The sequence below is a fragment of the Mustela putorius genome, unplaced genomic scaffold (assembly GCF_011764305.1).
Source record: "Mustela putorius furo isolate JIRA1106 unplaced genomic scaffold, ASM1176430v1.1 tig00000827_pilon_pilon_pilon, whole genome shotgun sequence".
NCBI classification, from domain to species: domain Eukaryota; kingdom Metazoa; phylum Chordata; class Mammalia; order Carnivora; family Mustelidae; genus Mustela; species Mustela putorius.
The window spans coordinates 562,354-577,588 of record NW_025421489.1 but is presented as its reverse complement, the minus strand read 5'-3'; the positions used below and the strand labels follow the sequence as shown (position 1 = coordinate 577,588).

The following is a 15,235-nucleotide window of genomic DNA, read 5'->3' as shown; positions in this document are numbered from 1 at the left end:
AGAATTAAAGAGCAATATAAACAATTAAAGCATGTTTTTATATATATTTTAAGTGAAACACTAGTCTAGAATTCAAATAAACTAGTCTTTAATATGTCTTTTCATTATTTAATATGTATCTGTATAATATGTATTTGATATCCTAGAATACATATTTGATACACATTCTTTAAATAGGACAAATTAATAGGCAACATTTTCAGGCAAAATCAAGGGTAAGGCTATATTATGTTTATCTCTGCTTTGCAATAGGGGTATAGATGATTCTGTTTTGAATTACAAAATGCACAGGACTTAAAATATAGTTAATGGAAAATTACAGACAAAAATTTTGTTAATATACCTTATACAAGGTATCACCTTGTATAAGTATAATAAAACCAAACTGATAAAGATGAAGCTAAATTAATCATAATTTATAGTTAAAACTCCAAAATCATAGGAATTAAAATCCACTGTCAACAAGATGAAATGATGCATTAATGACAAAACTTTTTTTTTTTTTTTAAGATTTATTTATTTATTTGACAGACAGGGACACAGTGAGAGAGGGAACACAAGCAGGGGGACTAGGAGAGGGAAAGCAGGCTTCCCCCGCTGAGCAGGGATCCCAGGATGCTGGGATCATGACCTGAGCCGAAGGCAGACGCTTAATGACTGAGCCACCAAAACACTTTTCTTAAAATCTGTTTGAATTCCAACTATCTGCAGGTGCTTTTCTGTGATCAGAGCTTTTTACAGAGTATCAGAAATTGGTGCATGGTAATCAGGGTTTTTACAACATTACTCAGTAAGAGTGTGTCTTCAATAAACTCTAACCCTGCCTGTTTTTGGTATGTGAAAAATCAAACTTTATTAACTTACTTAGTAATAATAAGGAATGCTTATTAATGAATAACAACAATCCCTAAATTACAACTTATAGATCTACAGACAGAGACCATCCAGGGATAACGCCAGGGTTTAGAGGGTCGGGTCCATTCTCACTCCCTCATCATAACTTGAGAAGCACCACTATACTGCAATCATTGCATTCCGCCTGGATACAGAAGTAATAGGGAGAAGGTAAGGGTATGTGTGGTTTGAAATATTATATAATATGCTTTCTTGAACAGGAAGGAGGTGAAATAACAGTATTAGGAAAGGAAATCTGCTTATCATGTAGCATGTATTACCTGTAGAGCAGCCTATAAGAGAAGGAGAAAAGATCGAGAAACACTGCCTTGACTAAAAAATAATCTGACCTTACTTCTAGAACACAAATATCCAACAATGAAGAAAATCATATTACTGAGAATAAGGAGTAAATACAATCCAAATTATTCACTTGAACAGAAGGTTTATTCTTTGTGTATTACCATTATTCTAACCTAACATTATTTTATTTGCACTCTATGAAGGAAAGTTCATAATTTAAAACCTCAGTTCAAAGGCACCTGGGTGGCTCAGTGGGTTAAGCCTATGCCTTCGGCTCAGGTCATGATCTCAGGATTCTGGGATCCAGCTCCACACTAGGCTCTCTACTCAGCAGGGAGCCTGCTTTCCCCTCCTCTTCGGGCCTCTGCTTAGTTGTGATCGCTCTCTCTGTCAAACAAATAAATAAATTAAATAAATAAATAAATTAATTAAATAAGTAAAACTTCTGTTCCTCTCATCTGTAATACTTACCAGTTTTAATAGCTTAAAAAAGGCAAAAGCAGAATATATACTTAAGTAAATAACTTTAAGTAACTCCATTCACTTAGCAAGCAAATGTCCTTAAAATAAATACTTTTAAAGGCACACATACATTACCCTGTGGTCTACAAGTTATTTCTGATCTGAAAGAGTTATCATTCCATTAAATGAGAAATAGGAGGAATACCGTATAGAAGGAGGTAATATAAGTTTTAAAATAATACTTTAAAAAAAAAGCACAATAAACTAGTGTTTATGTCATGGTAGGGAATTAAAAAAAAAAAAAAAAAAAAAAAAAGACCATCTAGATGCCCTGAACCAAACGTTTTCTATCAATTTTCTGCAAGCTCACTATATATTAATTATGAATAATTCTGCATTTGAATGTGAAATGAAATATTTAAAAATAATTTGACTGCTGGGTGATATACCAGCAATCAAATTATTTTTAAATATTTCAAATTATAGTTATTATAGTCAGATAAATAGAATATACAGGCAAATAAAGACTACCTTCACTGCCATTCATGTAACAGTTTCATTTCCTTACAGAATTTACATGGCAAAGTGTAAAGCATCTCCATTGTAAATGTGATATACGAAACTCTCACCTGGCAGTCCTTCTCCCATCTGGGACTGCTGTGGCTCTCAGACTCCACACTGGATACGAAGGTATGCGACTGGCTGCTGGTGCTGGATGTAGCCAGCCTTCTCCTGGACTGCAGGAGATTAGACGTTAGGCACTTAACGGGCATCCCGGGATTGGAGGCAACTGTTTCCAGACCTGCAGGGAAGAAAAAATATTGGAGCAATGTCACATTTTTCTGAGTTCCTCACTGAGCCTGAATCTTTCTGGATAATTAGGCAAAGTCTTAAGTATTGTACATCAGAGTTCTGTCTGTGCAAATATTATCCAATCTGCAAGGACAGCTCAGATAAACATTCATACATACAAGTACTTTCATGGATATTTAGGGAAAAAACAAACCTACCTCAACATTCACAAGTGAAAATGAGGACAAAAAGGAACTAAGTTATAATTAGGAAGAAATTCATTATCTACTTAGAAACTCCTCTTGATAACAGAACATTATTGATAGGCTATATCCAGATATGATATAAGATTGGAATGTGACTAAATTTACTCAGTTCAATTTGTATTTAATTAAAACCATTGCTTTAGGGGCACCTGGGTGGTGCAATCAGTTACGGGTGTGACTCTTGGTTTCTGCTCAGGTCCTGGTCTCAGGATTGTGAGATGGAGTCTTGTGTCGGGCTCCACGCTTAGCACAGAGTCTTGAGACGCTCTCTCCCTCTCTCTGCCCCTCCTGCCTGTGCGCTCGCTCTCTCTCAAATAAAAAACATAGCTTTATTCTAATATTGAGGTTTATGTGCTCACAAGTATGTTGTGTTTTATACTACTGGGTAAGATACCTAATAGTGAATTGCTAACAGCAGGCCAGGACAAGAAAGCAGCAGCACCTACATGATACATGTGTATCATATAATGATGTTAACAACTGTTGTTCCTGAACTTATGAGACAAAACAGGCAATGATGCTTTTATGAAAGATCAGAATATGTGCATATATAGATTTTCTATGTATATAAAAATATGTTTATTTTATTTTTTCTTTCCCTAAGAGGGTGAACACACGACTTTAATTTCAAGTAAATTCCTACAGTTTTTTGATTTAATGAATCTTGGAACTTTAAAACTAGAAATAGAATGTCAGTGGCCATCCAGAACGTTTTTTTGATACATAAACCCTCTCAATGAAATTCCTGAAACTCACTGGACACTGACCTTGATATTTGACTAAACTGCTCAGCTTGCCTCCCCCTAGTAATATGGAAATTTGTTTCTACCCCAATGCCATGTGCATACTGTATATTGGCTAAGGAGTTCTTTCTATATCAGTGATATGATCAGACCATTCCTTTCTTTGGAACTTGTGTGTGTGTATGTGCATGTGTGTGTATGTTTTAAGATTTTTTTTTTATTTGACAGAGAGAGATCACAAGCAGGGGCAGAGGGAGAGGGAGAAGCGGCTCCTTGCTGAGCAGGGAGCCCAATGCAGAACTCAATCCCAGGACCCTGGGATCACGACTGGAGCCAAAGGCAGATGCTTAACCATCTGAGCAACACAGGCGCCCCTCTTTGGGACTTTTGATGATTCCCTACAGCTTCTCGATTCCCTGTAATGACACTTGATCCTTGCCCATCTTCTTGCTAAGCTTCCTTTCCCATTGCACATGCTTCCCATTCTCACATTACACATTTAGTCCCCATTGTCTGAAGATTGAATACTTCCAAGTGTCAGTGCCTTTGGTCATAACTCTACCTAAATGCCCTTTTCCAATACACTTGGAACTACTACTATATCTTTACTGAGAACCATTCCTGATTTTCCCAGTTAGCATTTAACACTTTCTGTGTTGTATCACAATATCCTCCTTATGATTTTATTGTAGAGGCTTGCTATTGTTATTCCTTTACACATGTAATCAACACAGAATTATAAGCTCTTCTGAGAAAAGGACTTCTCTTACTCATCTTGATATCCACTGGGTGACCAGTGCAGCACCTTGCCCCGGTTGACTTGATTAAAAAAAAAAAAAAAAGACTAAGGGAGATGTAATTATTTTCACTTAAGAGTAAGGCTATAGGGACGTGTGGGTGGCTCAGTTGGTTGAGCGGCTGCCTTCAGCTCAGGTCATGGTCCCGGCGTCCTGGGATCGAGTCCCACATGGGGCTCCTTGCTCGGCGGGGAGCCTGCTTCTCCCTCTGCCCCTGCTGCCACTCTGCCTGCCTGTGCTCGCTCTCTCTCTCTCTTTCTCTAGCAAATAAATAAATAAAATAAAAAAAAAGAGTAAGGCTATTAAAAAAAAGAGTAAGGCTATAGTAACACCTGCATATTCTGTATTTTAGTAGTTTTGTATTTATCAAAGATATATATGTTTTTCAGCCATTTTGATTTCCACAGAAGTGATTTTGACAGAAGAATTAAGACTCAATGACTTTGGAAGAAAGGGTCAATGGACAGAAAATTGTAGTTGAAATCAGGGATTGGCTTTCTCACTTACTAGTGTAGAACTAAACATTTTCAAACATTAGTTTTCTCATTTATAAGTGAGATATCCTGGATATGTGCGGATTTGAGGACCAAACTGAAAATGAGGTAACATCCATGAAAACATGTAACCCTAATTGCTCTATAAAGCATCGTTATTCACATTCCCAAGATAAAGAACATTAAGTGCAGGGAACTAAATCATCCACCATTGCTAAGTTATGAAAGGGGAAGTTAAGTGCTCTCCAGATGTCTCATTCTCTTCCTCTATTACTTAACTTCTGTTTTTTATTGTGTCCTAATGAAAAATTTTATCTTTACTTCAACTATTTTATTTCAAAGTCTTTTGGAAATAATTTTATAAAGACAGACACAAAATATTATATATATATATATATATATATATATATATTCTCAACATAAAGATTTCCATAGACCCAGTACAATGAAACTTACCCAATGGTCATTCTAATACCAAGCTAACGGAAGAATCTCTCATTAGCTAGGGATTTTAATCCATTGACTTAAAGATCTAAGTCTTTAAGTCTTTAAGCACCACGCTGGTTCAGTTAGTTGAGCATGTGACTCTTGATCTTGGGGTTATAAATTCCAGGCCCATGTTAGGTATAGAGATTACTTAAAATAAAAATAAAATCTTTATTTAAAAAAAAAAAAAAAAAGATCTGTAACAATCTGTGTCAAAAATGGCATTTACATGAGGAAATATAGGAATGCCACAGATTGTTCAAGTATTTGTATCTCATACCTATACTAGAAATTTAAAAGTTAAAAAATACTTTTTTCCTCAAAAGACACATTTAATGGAATAAACTACTTTTTCTTTTATACTCACATGAATTTAGTAGTTTGCTAGAGTAAGGAGTAGCATCCCTGTGATCTACAGACATAGGACAAACTAGTCCTTGAGAAAGCTGCGATGTTTCAGATACATGGGGTGAAAGAATATTTGCAGAGTCTTTGTTTTTTTCTGCAACTGGTGTGTACTATTAAAGAGAGAAAAACAAAAACAAATGCTAAGATTTACCTCTACAAAAACACCACTTAAATACATAAACTGTTATACCACCTAAGTAGATAATGTTAAAGTAACTCAACATGCTTGATACTTAAATTTATTTTGAACATTTATTTTAAAAAAGGATTCAGTTTTAAACGGCAATCATGAAAGGGCATGTTATGTGACTTTTTTTCTAATCAAGTACTTACAAATCCCAAAGAGCTGATGAGAGATAACACTTGTCCTGGGGTTCTTGAGTAGTCTTGTCTAGGTTTAGCCATTGATGGTGTTGTAAGGATATCCATCATATTGATGTCTGTGTATAGAAAGAAAAATATATGAAATTCTTCAAAAACTTCAATGTCATTGACTTACTAGTCGAAAATCATCTATTCAGAATTTTGTCCCCCACAATATCTATAATACTGCTTATGTAAGATGAACATATCCAGAGAAGCCACCATGCCACAGTATAAAAATACACAACCAATCAGAAAGAGAAAGACAAATAATGTATGATCTCTATTATATATGGAATCTTAAAAAACAAAACAAAACTAAGCTTACAGGTACAGAGAACAGACTGGTGGAAGCCAGAGGCAAGAGGTGGGGACAGGAGAAATGGATGAAAGGGGTCAAAAAAAAAAAAAAAAAAAAAAGAAAAAAAAAATTTTTCCCTATTTAAAAAAAAGCAACTGATTGAAATCATGAAACTTTGATAGAACAGAGTCTTGCTCTGGAATGACTAGAACACAGTGTAATGACCTAAATTAGGGAGTACTCAGTCACTAAACAAGAGTATTAGCTAACTGGCAAAAAAATAATTCTTGATAAATCAAATACTAGAAGAGGATGCGGTAAGAAAAATTAAGAAGGAATATTAGGAATATAAATAAAATTCCAACATCACAATCTATTTAAGGAATTAGTACAAACTACGGGCTCCCCTGTGAACTAACATGTGCAAGTATAGGTCAAGATAGAAACTGATACAGAATTTTTATCAGTTTCAGTACATAACTTTGTAAAATAATTCAACATTCACACATAAGGTACTGTTTTCTCTAGACATCAAAAATGGTGGGTGTTGGCTGGCTCAGGCAGTAGAGCACGTGACTCCTGATCTCTAGGTCATAAATTAGAGCCCTACCTGGGTATAGAGATTACGTTAAAACTTTATATATGTATTTATTTATTTACTTCAAGATTTTTAAAATTTACTTGACAGAGAGAGAGAGAGGGAGAATATGCACAAGCAGGGGGAGTGGCAGGCAGAAGGAGTAGTGAGCAGGGAGCCTTATTCGAGGCTCAAACCCAGGACCCTGCCCTGGGATCATGACCTGAGCTAAAGGTAAATGCCCAACTGACTGAGCCACCCAGGCACTCCTTAAAAAATAATTTAAAAAATAATCACCCCACCCCACGCCCCACAAATGGTAGGAAAAGTGTGATATTCTATGTGGTGTCAGACTTTTTTAAAAAAGGATTTTATTTTATTATTATTTTTAAAGATTTTATTTATTTTTTTGACAGAGAGAGGGAACACAAGCAGGGGGAATGGGAGAGGGAGAAATAGGCCTCCTCTTGAGTAGGGAGACTGATGCAGGACTGGATCCCAGGACCTTGGAACCATGACCTGAGCTGAAGGCAGATGGCTAATGACTGAGCCACCCAGGCATCTCTAAAGATTTTATTTTTAACTAATCTCTACACTCAATGTGGGGATTGAACTCACAACCCCAGCATCAGTATCCTCCACTATGTGGAGTCACTATGAAAAACACAATAGAGGCTCCTCAAAAAATTAAAAATAGAATCACTATATGACCCAGGAGTTCCACTACCGACTATATATAGGTAAGAATTGAGAGCAGGGTCTATAAGAGAGATTTATACACTCATGTTCGTTGCATACTTCACAGTAGTCAGGAGAAGCAACCCAAACGTCCACTAACACATAAATAGATTTAAGAAGTGGCATATATACATGTAACAGAATGTTATTCAGCCTTTAAAAAGAAGGAAATACTGTTACCTGCTATGATGTGGATGAAACTTGAGGACATTATGCTAAATGATATAAGTCAGTCACAAAATGACAAATAGTCTATAATTCTACTTATATGAGGTACCTAAAGTAATCAAACTCACAGATAAAGAAAAAAGAATTGTGGTTGCTGGGGCTGGGGGGGAGGGGAATTTAGGATATAGAGTTTCAGTTTTGCAAGATGAAAAAGTTCTAGAGATCTGTTGCACAACAATGTAAATATAGTTAATATAAATATAGTTAATACTACTGAAATGTATACTTTTTAAAAATGGTAAATTTTATATTATGGATTTCTTAACACTATCAAAAAAAAAAGGACAGGGACGCCTGGGTGGCTCAGTTGGTTAAGCCGCTGCCTTTGGCTCAGGTCATGATCCCAGGGTCCTGAGATCGAGTCCCACATCGGGCTCCTTGCTAGGCAGGGAGCCTGCTTCTCTCGCTGCCTCTGCCTGCCACTCTGTCTGCTTGTGTGTACTCTCACTCTCTGACAAATAAATAAAATCTTTAAAAAAAAAAAAAAAAGGACAAAAACCAAATTCAGAATCTGTATACTTAAAATGTTTCTCATATTACTATTTATAGTAATACAAATAGAGAATTATTTGGGAGGCAAATTTTATTTTATTTTTATTATTTTTATTTTTCATGTAAGCTATCTACTACTCAGTGTGGGGATTGAACTCATGACCCCAAGATCAAGAGTTGCGTGCTCTACAAACTGAGCCAACTTTCCTATGGGAGCCAAATTTTAAATAAATTATCAGGTAGGAAAAAAATAAAATAAAAAATATTAAACTGTTATATCACCATATAAAATTTATCGGATATCACCACAAAATTTATTGGATTTATGACTTTTTCAGTATCTTACCTGAATCCCAGGGGGTTATATTTGCCTCACAATTTTAAAATGTTTAGATTTTAGAAAGGGAAGGTGATGAATATATAGTGATCTTTTTAGTTTTTTTTTGTTTTTTTATTGAGATATGACACATAATTTTACCTTGGTTTCCGGTGCACAACCTAGTGATTCAACAACTCTATATGTTATACCATGTTTGCCACAAGTGTAGCTACTGTCTGTCACCATACAATACTATTATAATATTATTGTCTATATTCACTATCCTGTACTTTTCATCCTCATCACTTACTCATTCCATAACTGGAATAATGTGGAATATATATCCATAACTGGAATAATTCCATAATGGAAGCCTATGTCTCTGACTCCCTTTCACCCATTTTGCCCTTTTGCCTTTTCTCTCCCACAATCATCAATCTGTTCACTGTATTAATGGGTCTGTCTCCACTTTTTTTGTCTGTTTTGGTTTTTAGGTTCCATGATATAAGTGAAATCACAGGGTACTTGTCTTTCTGTATGACTTCATTCACTTAGCATAATACCCTCTAGGTCTGCCCGTGTTGTCACAAATGACAAGGCCTCATTCTTTTTTACGGCTGAGTAATATCCTAGTGTGTGGGTCTGCACACCATATCTTCTTTATCAATTCATCTATTGATGGACGCTTGGATTTCTTCCCTATCTTGGCTATTGGAAATACTGCTGTAATCAACATAAGGATGTGCCTTATCTTTTCAAATTAGTACTTTTGTTTTCTTTGGGTAAAAACCCAGTATACTGTATAGTAAGGAACATCTCTTGTGGCATCTCATCTAGCCACCTGTACTAAAATATTATTATTGCTGCTGTGAAGAATCTGAGTAGTTATGTGAAATGGGACAAATAAAAACCATAAAGAGCCCCCATCAGCTCAGGTCAAATTTTATCAAACTAAAAGAAAATCCTTAGGTATTCAAAACTTTTGAAGTGTGTACTTGCAAATAAAGAATTATAGGTGTGTATTTATTTTCCAATAATTATAATCCTATGGTTTATAATTTATAAGCCCAATTTTGTGCTCTCCTGTTCATTTATTTCTATCTGCTACCATTTTAATAATTTAATATGCTACCAAGTCGGTAAGCTCTCATAGAAACATCTCCATGTTTCTATGATAAACTTAAGGAATTTCTAGTTTCTCCCTATTAGAAACAATCCTGCTACAAAGTTTTATTCATATATTTTGTTCTCTTGAACCATTTCCTTAGAAAAACTCTAAGATAGACTAACTAGGTCAAAAAGAATTAAACTCTTTTGTTTCTTTTCTTAAATTCTTAATTTTATTTATTTATTTGAGAGCAAGAGCGAGAGCAAGAGCGAGAGAGAGAGTATGACAGGGGGATGGTCAGAGGGAGAAACAGACTCCCTGCTGAGCGGGGAGCCCGACAAAGGACTCTATCCCAGGACTCTAGGACCATGACCCAAGCTGAAGGCAGTCACTTAACCAACTGAGCCACCCAGGCATCCTAAACTCTTTTGTTTCTTAAAACACACTGGTTGATAACCTTTGGAAAGCACTGTGTTAATTTACAATGGTTCTGGAAAAACTAACTGTGGTTTTGCAGTCTCATTAATTTTAGATCTTCAGTTCTCTCTCCCTCTCTCTCTCTCTTTTTTTCTTTTTTTGCCTAGTTTAACAGTGAAATGACTCATTTATTATTTTTTAAATTAGCATTTCTTTCATTACCTAGAGTGAAATTAATATACTCCCATATACGTGTGTGTGTGTGAATTGTGCTCATTTTCTTTGCCCTTGTTTATCAAGGTCTTGGTTGTGGTTCTGTCAGTTTGAATAAGTTCTGTAGGTATCACTGTTTATCATTGTATAGTTATTTTAGTCACTTTACTGATGTTTAATTGGTCAAACCAGTTTCGGTAGACACAAAGTCAGAAGAACAGAAATTTTGACTTCCTCTTTGAGGATCCAAAGAACTTTGAATGTCCTTGATGATTTAGGAATGATTATTTCCATTTCTCATCCTTTCTTTCCCCCATTTTTCTTTTTTTTTTTTAAAAGATTTTATTTATTTTAGTGACAGGCGGAGATCACAAGTAGGCAGAGAGTCAGGCAAAGAGAGAGAGAGGGGAAGCAGGCTCCCTGCCAAGCAGAGAGCCTGACAGGGGCCCAATCCTAGGACCCCGAGATCATGACCCAAGCCAAAGGCAGAGGTTTAACCCACTGAGCCACCCAGGTGCCACTTTTTTTCATTTTTCATCTTCAGTTGAAAGGAAATACCATTATACCTTTCTAGTCTCTTTTGAAACAAATAATCATCAAATTTTAGCATTATAAGCAAACAAAATAGTGTAAGTTAATAGTAAGTAGTTGTTGGGTTTTTAAAAACGTACTTACCTCCTGTTTTTCTTACCTCTATTCAAAGTAACTTTGGAAAGGCCAAAATCTGTTAATTTAATATGACCTTCATTAGAAATAAGCATATTGTCTGGTTTCAAATCCCTGCACATACAAAAAACAAATAGTAGACAATTAAAAAAGAGCTAGTGTTGATGTAGAATTAGCAGGGGAAAACCCAGAAATTTCAGAAGACTCAATCTCTATTTATTTTCACTAAAACAAGGCACTTACTGCTGGCTTTGAGAGTGCAAAAAACCACTCTCAAAAGTAAATTATCTTCTGTATATTTGAACCAACGAGAAAGTTAACCAATTTAATACTAGATTATCTTTGGCATTATTCAGTAGATAGTCCATTATAACAAATAAACCTCATTAGATAAAAAACAGTTTCAGGCTACACCAAATTCATATTTACCTCTTTCATGGAGGGTAAGATTAAATCTTAATAGAGAAGAGCCACTTAGAACATGACTTCCTTTGCACAGAGTAAAACACCGCAAATCAGTTGGCATTATAAAATACAGCACTTTTTATTTAAATAAATAAATTTATTTTTTATGATTTTATTTATTTGAAAGAAAGAGAGAGAGAACAGCAGGGGGAGCAACAGGCAGAGGGAGAGAGAGAAGCAGGCTCACTGAGCAGGGAGCCCAATGCAGGGCTCAATCCCAAAATACAGATATCACAACCTGAGCCAAAGGCAGATGCTTAACAACTGAGCCACCTTGGCACCCCAAAGTATAACACTTCTGTATGATGGTAAGGGGGTGGAAAAAAGGTTCAATATTCTTCACAACAAAATGGTGTACCCATGTTCAAAGCAACATATTCAAAGCATAGGGAGGGGGGAGGAAACAAGAATTGATGGAATTTATACATTTTTAAAAAACTTAGTGCTTTTATTTACTCTTTAAAGAAAAGATTTTATTTGGGCTCCTGCGTGGCTCAGTGGGTTAAGCCGCTGCCTTCGGCTCAGGTCATGATCTCAGGGTCCTGGGATCAAGTCCTGCATTGGGCTCTCTGCTCAGCAGGGAGCCTGCTTCCCTCTCTCTCTCTCTGGCTGCCTCTCTGCCTACTTGTGATCTCTCTCTCTCTGTCAAATAAATAAATAAATAAAATCTTTCAAAAAATGTTATTTATTTATGAGAGAAATAGAGAAAGAGAAAGCACGAGCAGGAGGAGGGGCAGAGGGAGAGGGAGAAGGAGACTCCCCACTGAGCTGGGAGCCTAACATGGGGCTCGTTTCTAGGACCCTGGGATCAGGACCTGAGCTGAAGGCAGATGCTTACCTCACTGAGTTACAAAGGCGCCTCAAGCTGATGGAATTTTTAAACTCACACTAGTTACTACCAAACTTTACATGGGCAAATGCTTATGCAAACATTTCAAACTCAAATATTTAATACATAATTTGATTAACTGTGGTTTTAACTAATAGTTTGTAAGAGGCAAAGGATTTATACTTAACTAATAGTTTGTAGAAAAGTCCGTCTTTACCTGTGGATGATTCCATGTCTGTGAAGGTAGTCTAGAGCCAAGGCTACTTCAGAAATATATTTCACGGCCATCTCTTCATCAAAATAACCATATATATGTAGGAGAGACTTGACATCACCACCAATAAGATATTCCATTACCTATCAAAAAGGAATACAAATGTTATAAAATAAAAACAATATGGTTTGATTACCTCAAAAATAATTTTTGAGTATTATAGTTATCTATTTTTAGCATGGCTCTGTAATAGATACATTTTCTTGATCTTACTCAGTACACATTAATATGAAGTTTGCTCATGTTGCCATATCTTTTTTTTAAGTTGAATTTGAACTGCTTAATCTGAATAAAAATTCAGACTTCCAGAAAGGTATAAGAACAGTCCCTTGTACTCTTCATCTAGATTCACCACTGTGAGCATTTTGCCCATTTGCTTTCTTCCTCTCCAAATGTATGAATATAAAATAAGTGTTTGTTAATAACATAATTATATTACATAATAAACAAAGGAACATGATTATTAGCATAAATGCATGATTTTTATTCAGACTAAACAGTTTCAAAGTGTGGCAACATTAACAAATGATATTTGTAGCTTTAACGTTTTTACTAAATAACCAGAGAATAGAGTTGAGATCATGACCGGTCGCCACAAAATTCTTCATCGTGTCTCTCCTAACAAGAATATTCTTACCTAACTACAGCATAATAAAATTCAAGGAATTTAACACTAATACTATTATCTAATTGATAGTTGTATTCAAATTTCTCTGAGTATCTAAATAAATATCCTTGGTAAGATATCTTACCACCCTGCCCTAGCCAGGACCTCCATGGCATTTAGTTATCATATCTCTTTAGTCTCCTTTAATCTGGGACAGATTTTTGCCTTGTAGAGGGGGGCAGTCTTTCCTGACATCCGATTATTTCCTCACTATTCAATTCAGGTTTGCATTTTTGACAGGAATTCTAGGTAAGTAATGTCGATTCGTTCTTGGAGACACTCCCACTAGGTGAGACAACTACTGTCAGCATGTTCCATTACTGGGGATGTTGACTTTGATCACTTAGTTCAGGTGGTGACTTCCAGATTTCTCCAATGAAGTACTTTTTTTTTTTAAGCCCCTGGTAATTAAGAAGTAATGGAGGAAATATGTTGAGTGTACGTAAATAACCTGTTTCCCAACAGATTTCAAGCACTGATCTTAACATCATGTGACTGTAGATGATTCTTGTCTAACTCCAATATTGCTAAGTGGTTGCAAAGCTCTACTGTTCCTTTTACATGCACTGTCATTATTCTTAAAAATCTGTATCGTTTTTAAGATATAAAATACTGCCTAGTAAGACCTTCATAAAACAAAGTCCTTTCTTTCCTCTTTAGGTCAGTAGTTTCCCTGGTATATAGAGATTAGTCAGTTTTTGTTGATGACATCAATCATTAAAACATTTACTAAGCCCCAAGTCTGTGCTACACACGGTGCTAGCACTGGAAATATAAGCAAAAATAAAATGTCTCCTCAGTGAGTTTATAATTCAGTAGTACGTAAATAAATAAGTAAACATACTGCACTTGAGCTCATGAGAATGTTTCTTATGTCCTCATCAACAATAATTACTGATCCTTTCTCTCTTTGTCAATCTAAGAACAAAAGGACTTGTTTAGATGTTTATTGACTTGTAGGGAGATTTCGGATCTTTACACTTTTTTTTAAGATTTTATTAAGTAATCCCTACACCCAGTGTGGGGCTTGACCCCACAACCCCTAGATCAAGAATCACATGTTCCACTGACTGCGCCAGCCACGTGCTCCTATTTTTGGTCTTGCATGTATCTTTTGTGAATCACTTCTATTCTTTGCCCATTTTTCTACTTGGGTATTTAATTTCTTCTTATTGATGTATAAAATCTGTTTACATAGTAGTAAAATTAGACTTTTCTGTATTTTTCTGAACAATATTTTCTCCAAACTTGTTATTTGACTATGTAAATGGTATTTTGTATCAAAATACCATTTGCATTAAAACATTTTGATACAAAATGTTTTATTTTGTACTTAGTAAGACCTGTATCAATTTAAGATTATAAAAATATTCACATCAATTTTCTTCTAGTACTTTTTTTGGGAAAGACTTTATATTATTTATTAGAGGGAGCACATGAGAGAGAGAGAGAGAGAGAGTATGAACAAGGGTAGGGGGAGAGGGAGAAGCAGACTCCCTACTGAGCAAGAAGCCAGATGGGGCTCAATCCCAGGACCTTGGGATCATGACCTGAGTGGAAGGTAGACGCTTAACTGACTGAGCCGTCTAGGTGCCCCTTCTTCTAGTACTTTTTTTTTTTTTTTTAAGATTTTATTAATTTACTTGAGAGAGAGAGAGAGAGAGATCACAAGTAGGCAGAGAGGCAGGCAGAGAGAGAGGGGAAAGCAGGCCCTCTGCTGAGCAGAGAGCCTGATGCAGGGCTTGATCCCAGGAACCTGGGATCATGACCTGAGCTGAAGACAGAGGCTTAACCCACTGAGCCACCGAGGCGCCCCCTCCTTCTTCTACTACTTTTATGGATTCTCTTTTTTAAGTAGAAATCTATGATACAAAAGGGGAACAAATGACACTAGCACCATCTCAAGTTTTATAACCAAGCAGAAATGATTTCA

The 15,235-nt window shown here is 35.8% G+C and overlaps 1 protein-coding gene across 2 annotated transcripts in view; it reads right to left on the bottom strand.

The window, feature by feature from the left end:
- Positions 1-15,235, bottom strand: part of MASTL (microtubule associated serine/threonine kinase like) — a 35,107-nt gene that overhangs the window by 11,706 nt on the left and 8,166 nt on the right. For both annotated transcript variants that reach the window (XM_045084953.1, XM_045084954.1), the window contains exons 3-7: positions 12,579-12,718; positions 11,093-11,181; positions 5,979-6,085; positions 5,605-5,755; positions 2,289-2,461 (exon numbers count right to left, since the gene is read on the bottom strand). In XM_045084953.1, the coding sequence (XP_044940888.1) occupies positions 2,289-2,461; positions 5,605-5,755; positions 5,979-6,085; positions 11,093-11,181; positions 12,579-12,718 (660 nt within the window). The remainder of the gene's footprint in view (positions 1-2,288; positions 2,462-5,604; positions 5,756-5,978; positions 6,086-11,092; positions 11,182-12,578; positions 12,719-15,235) is intronic.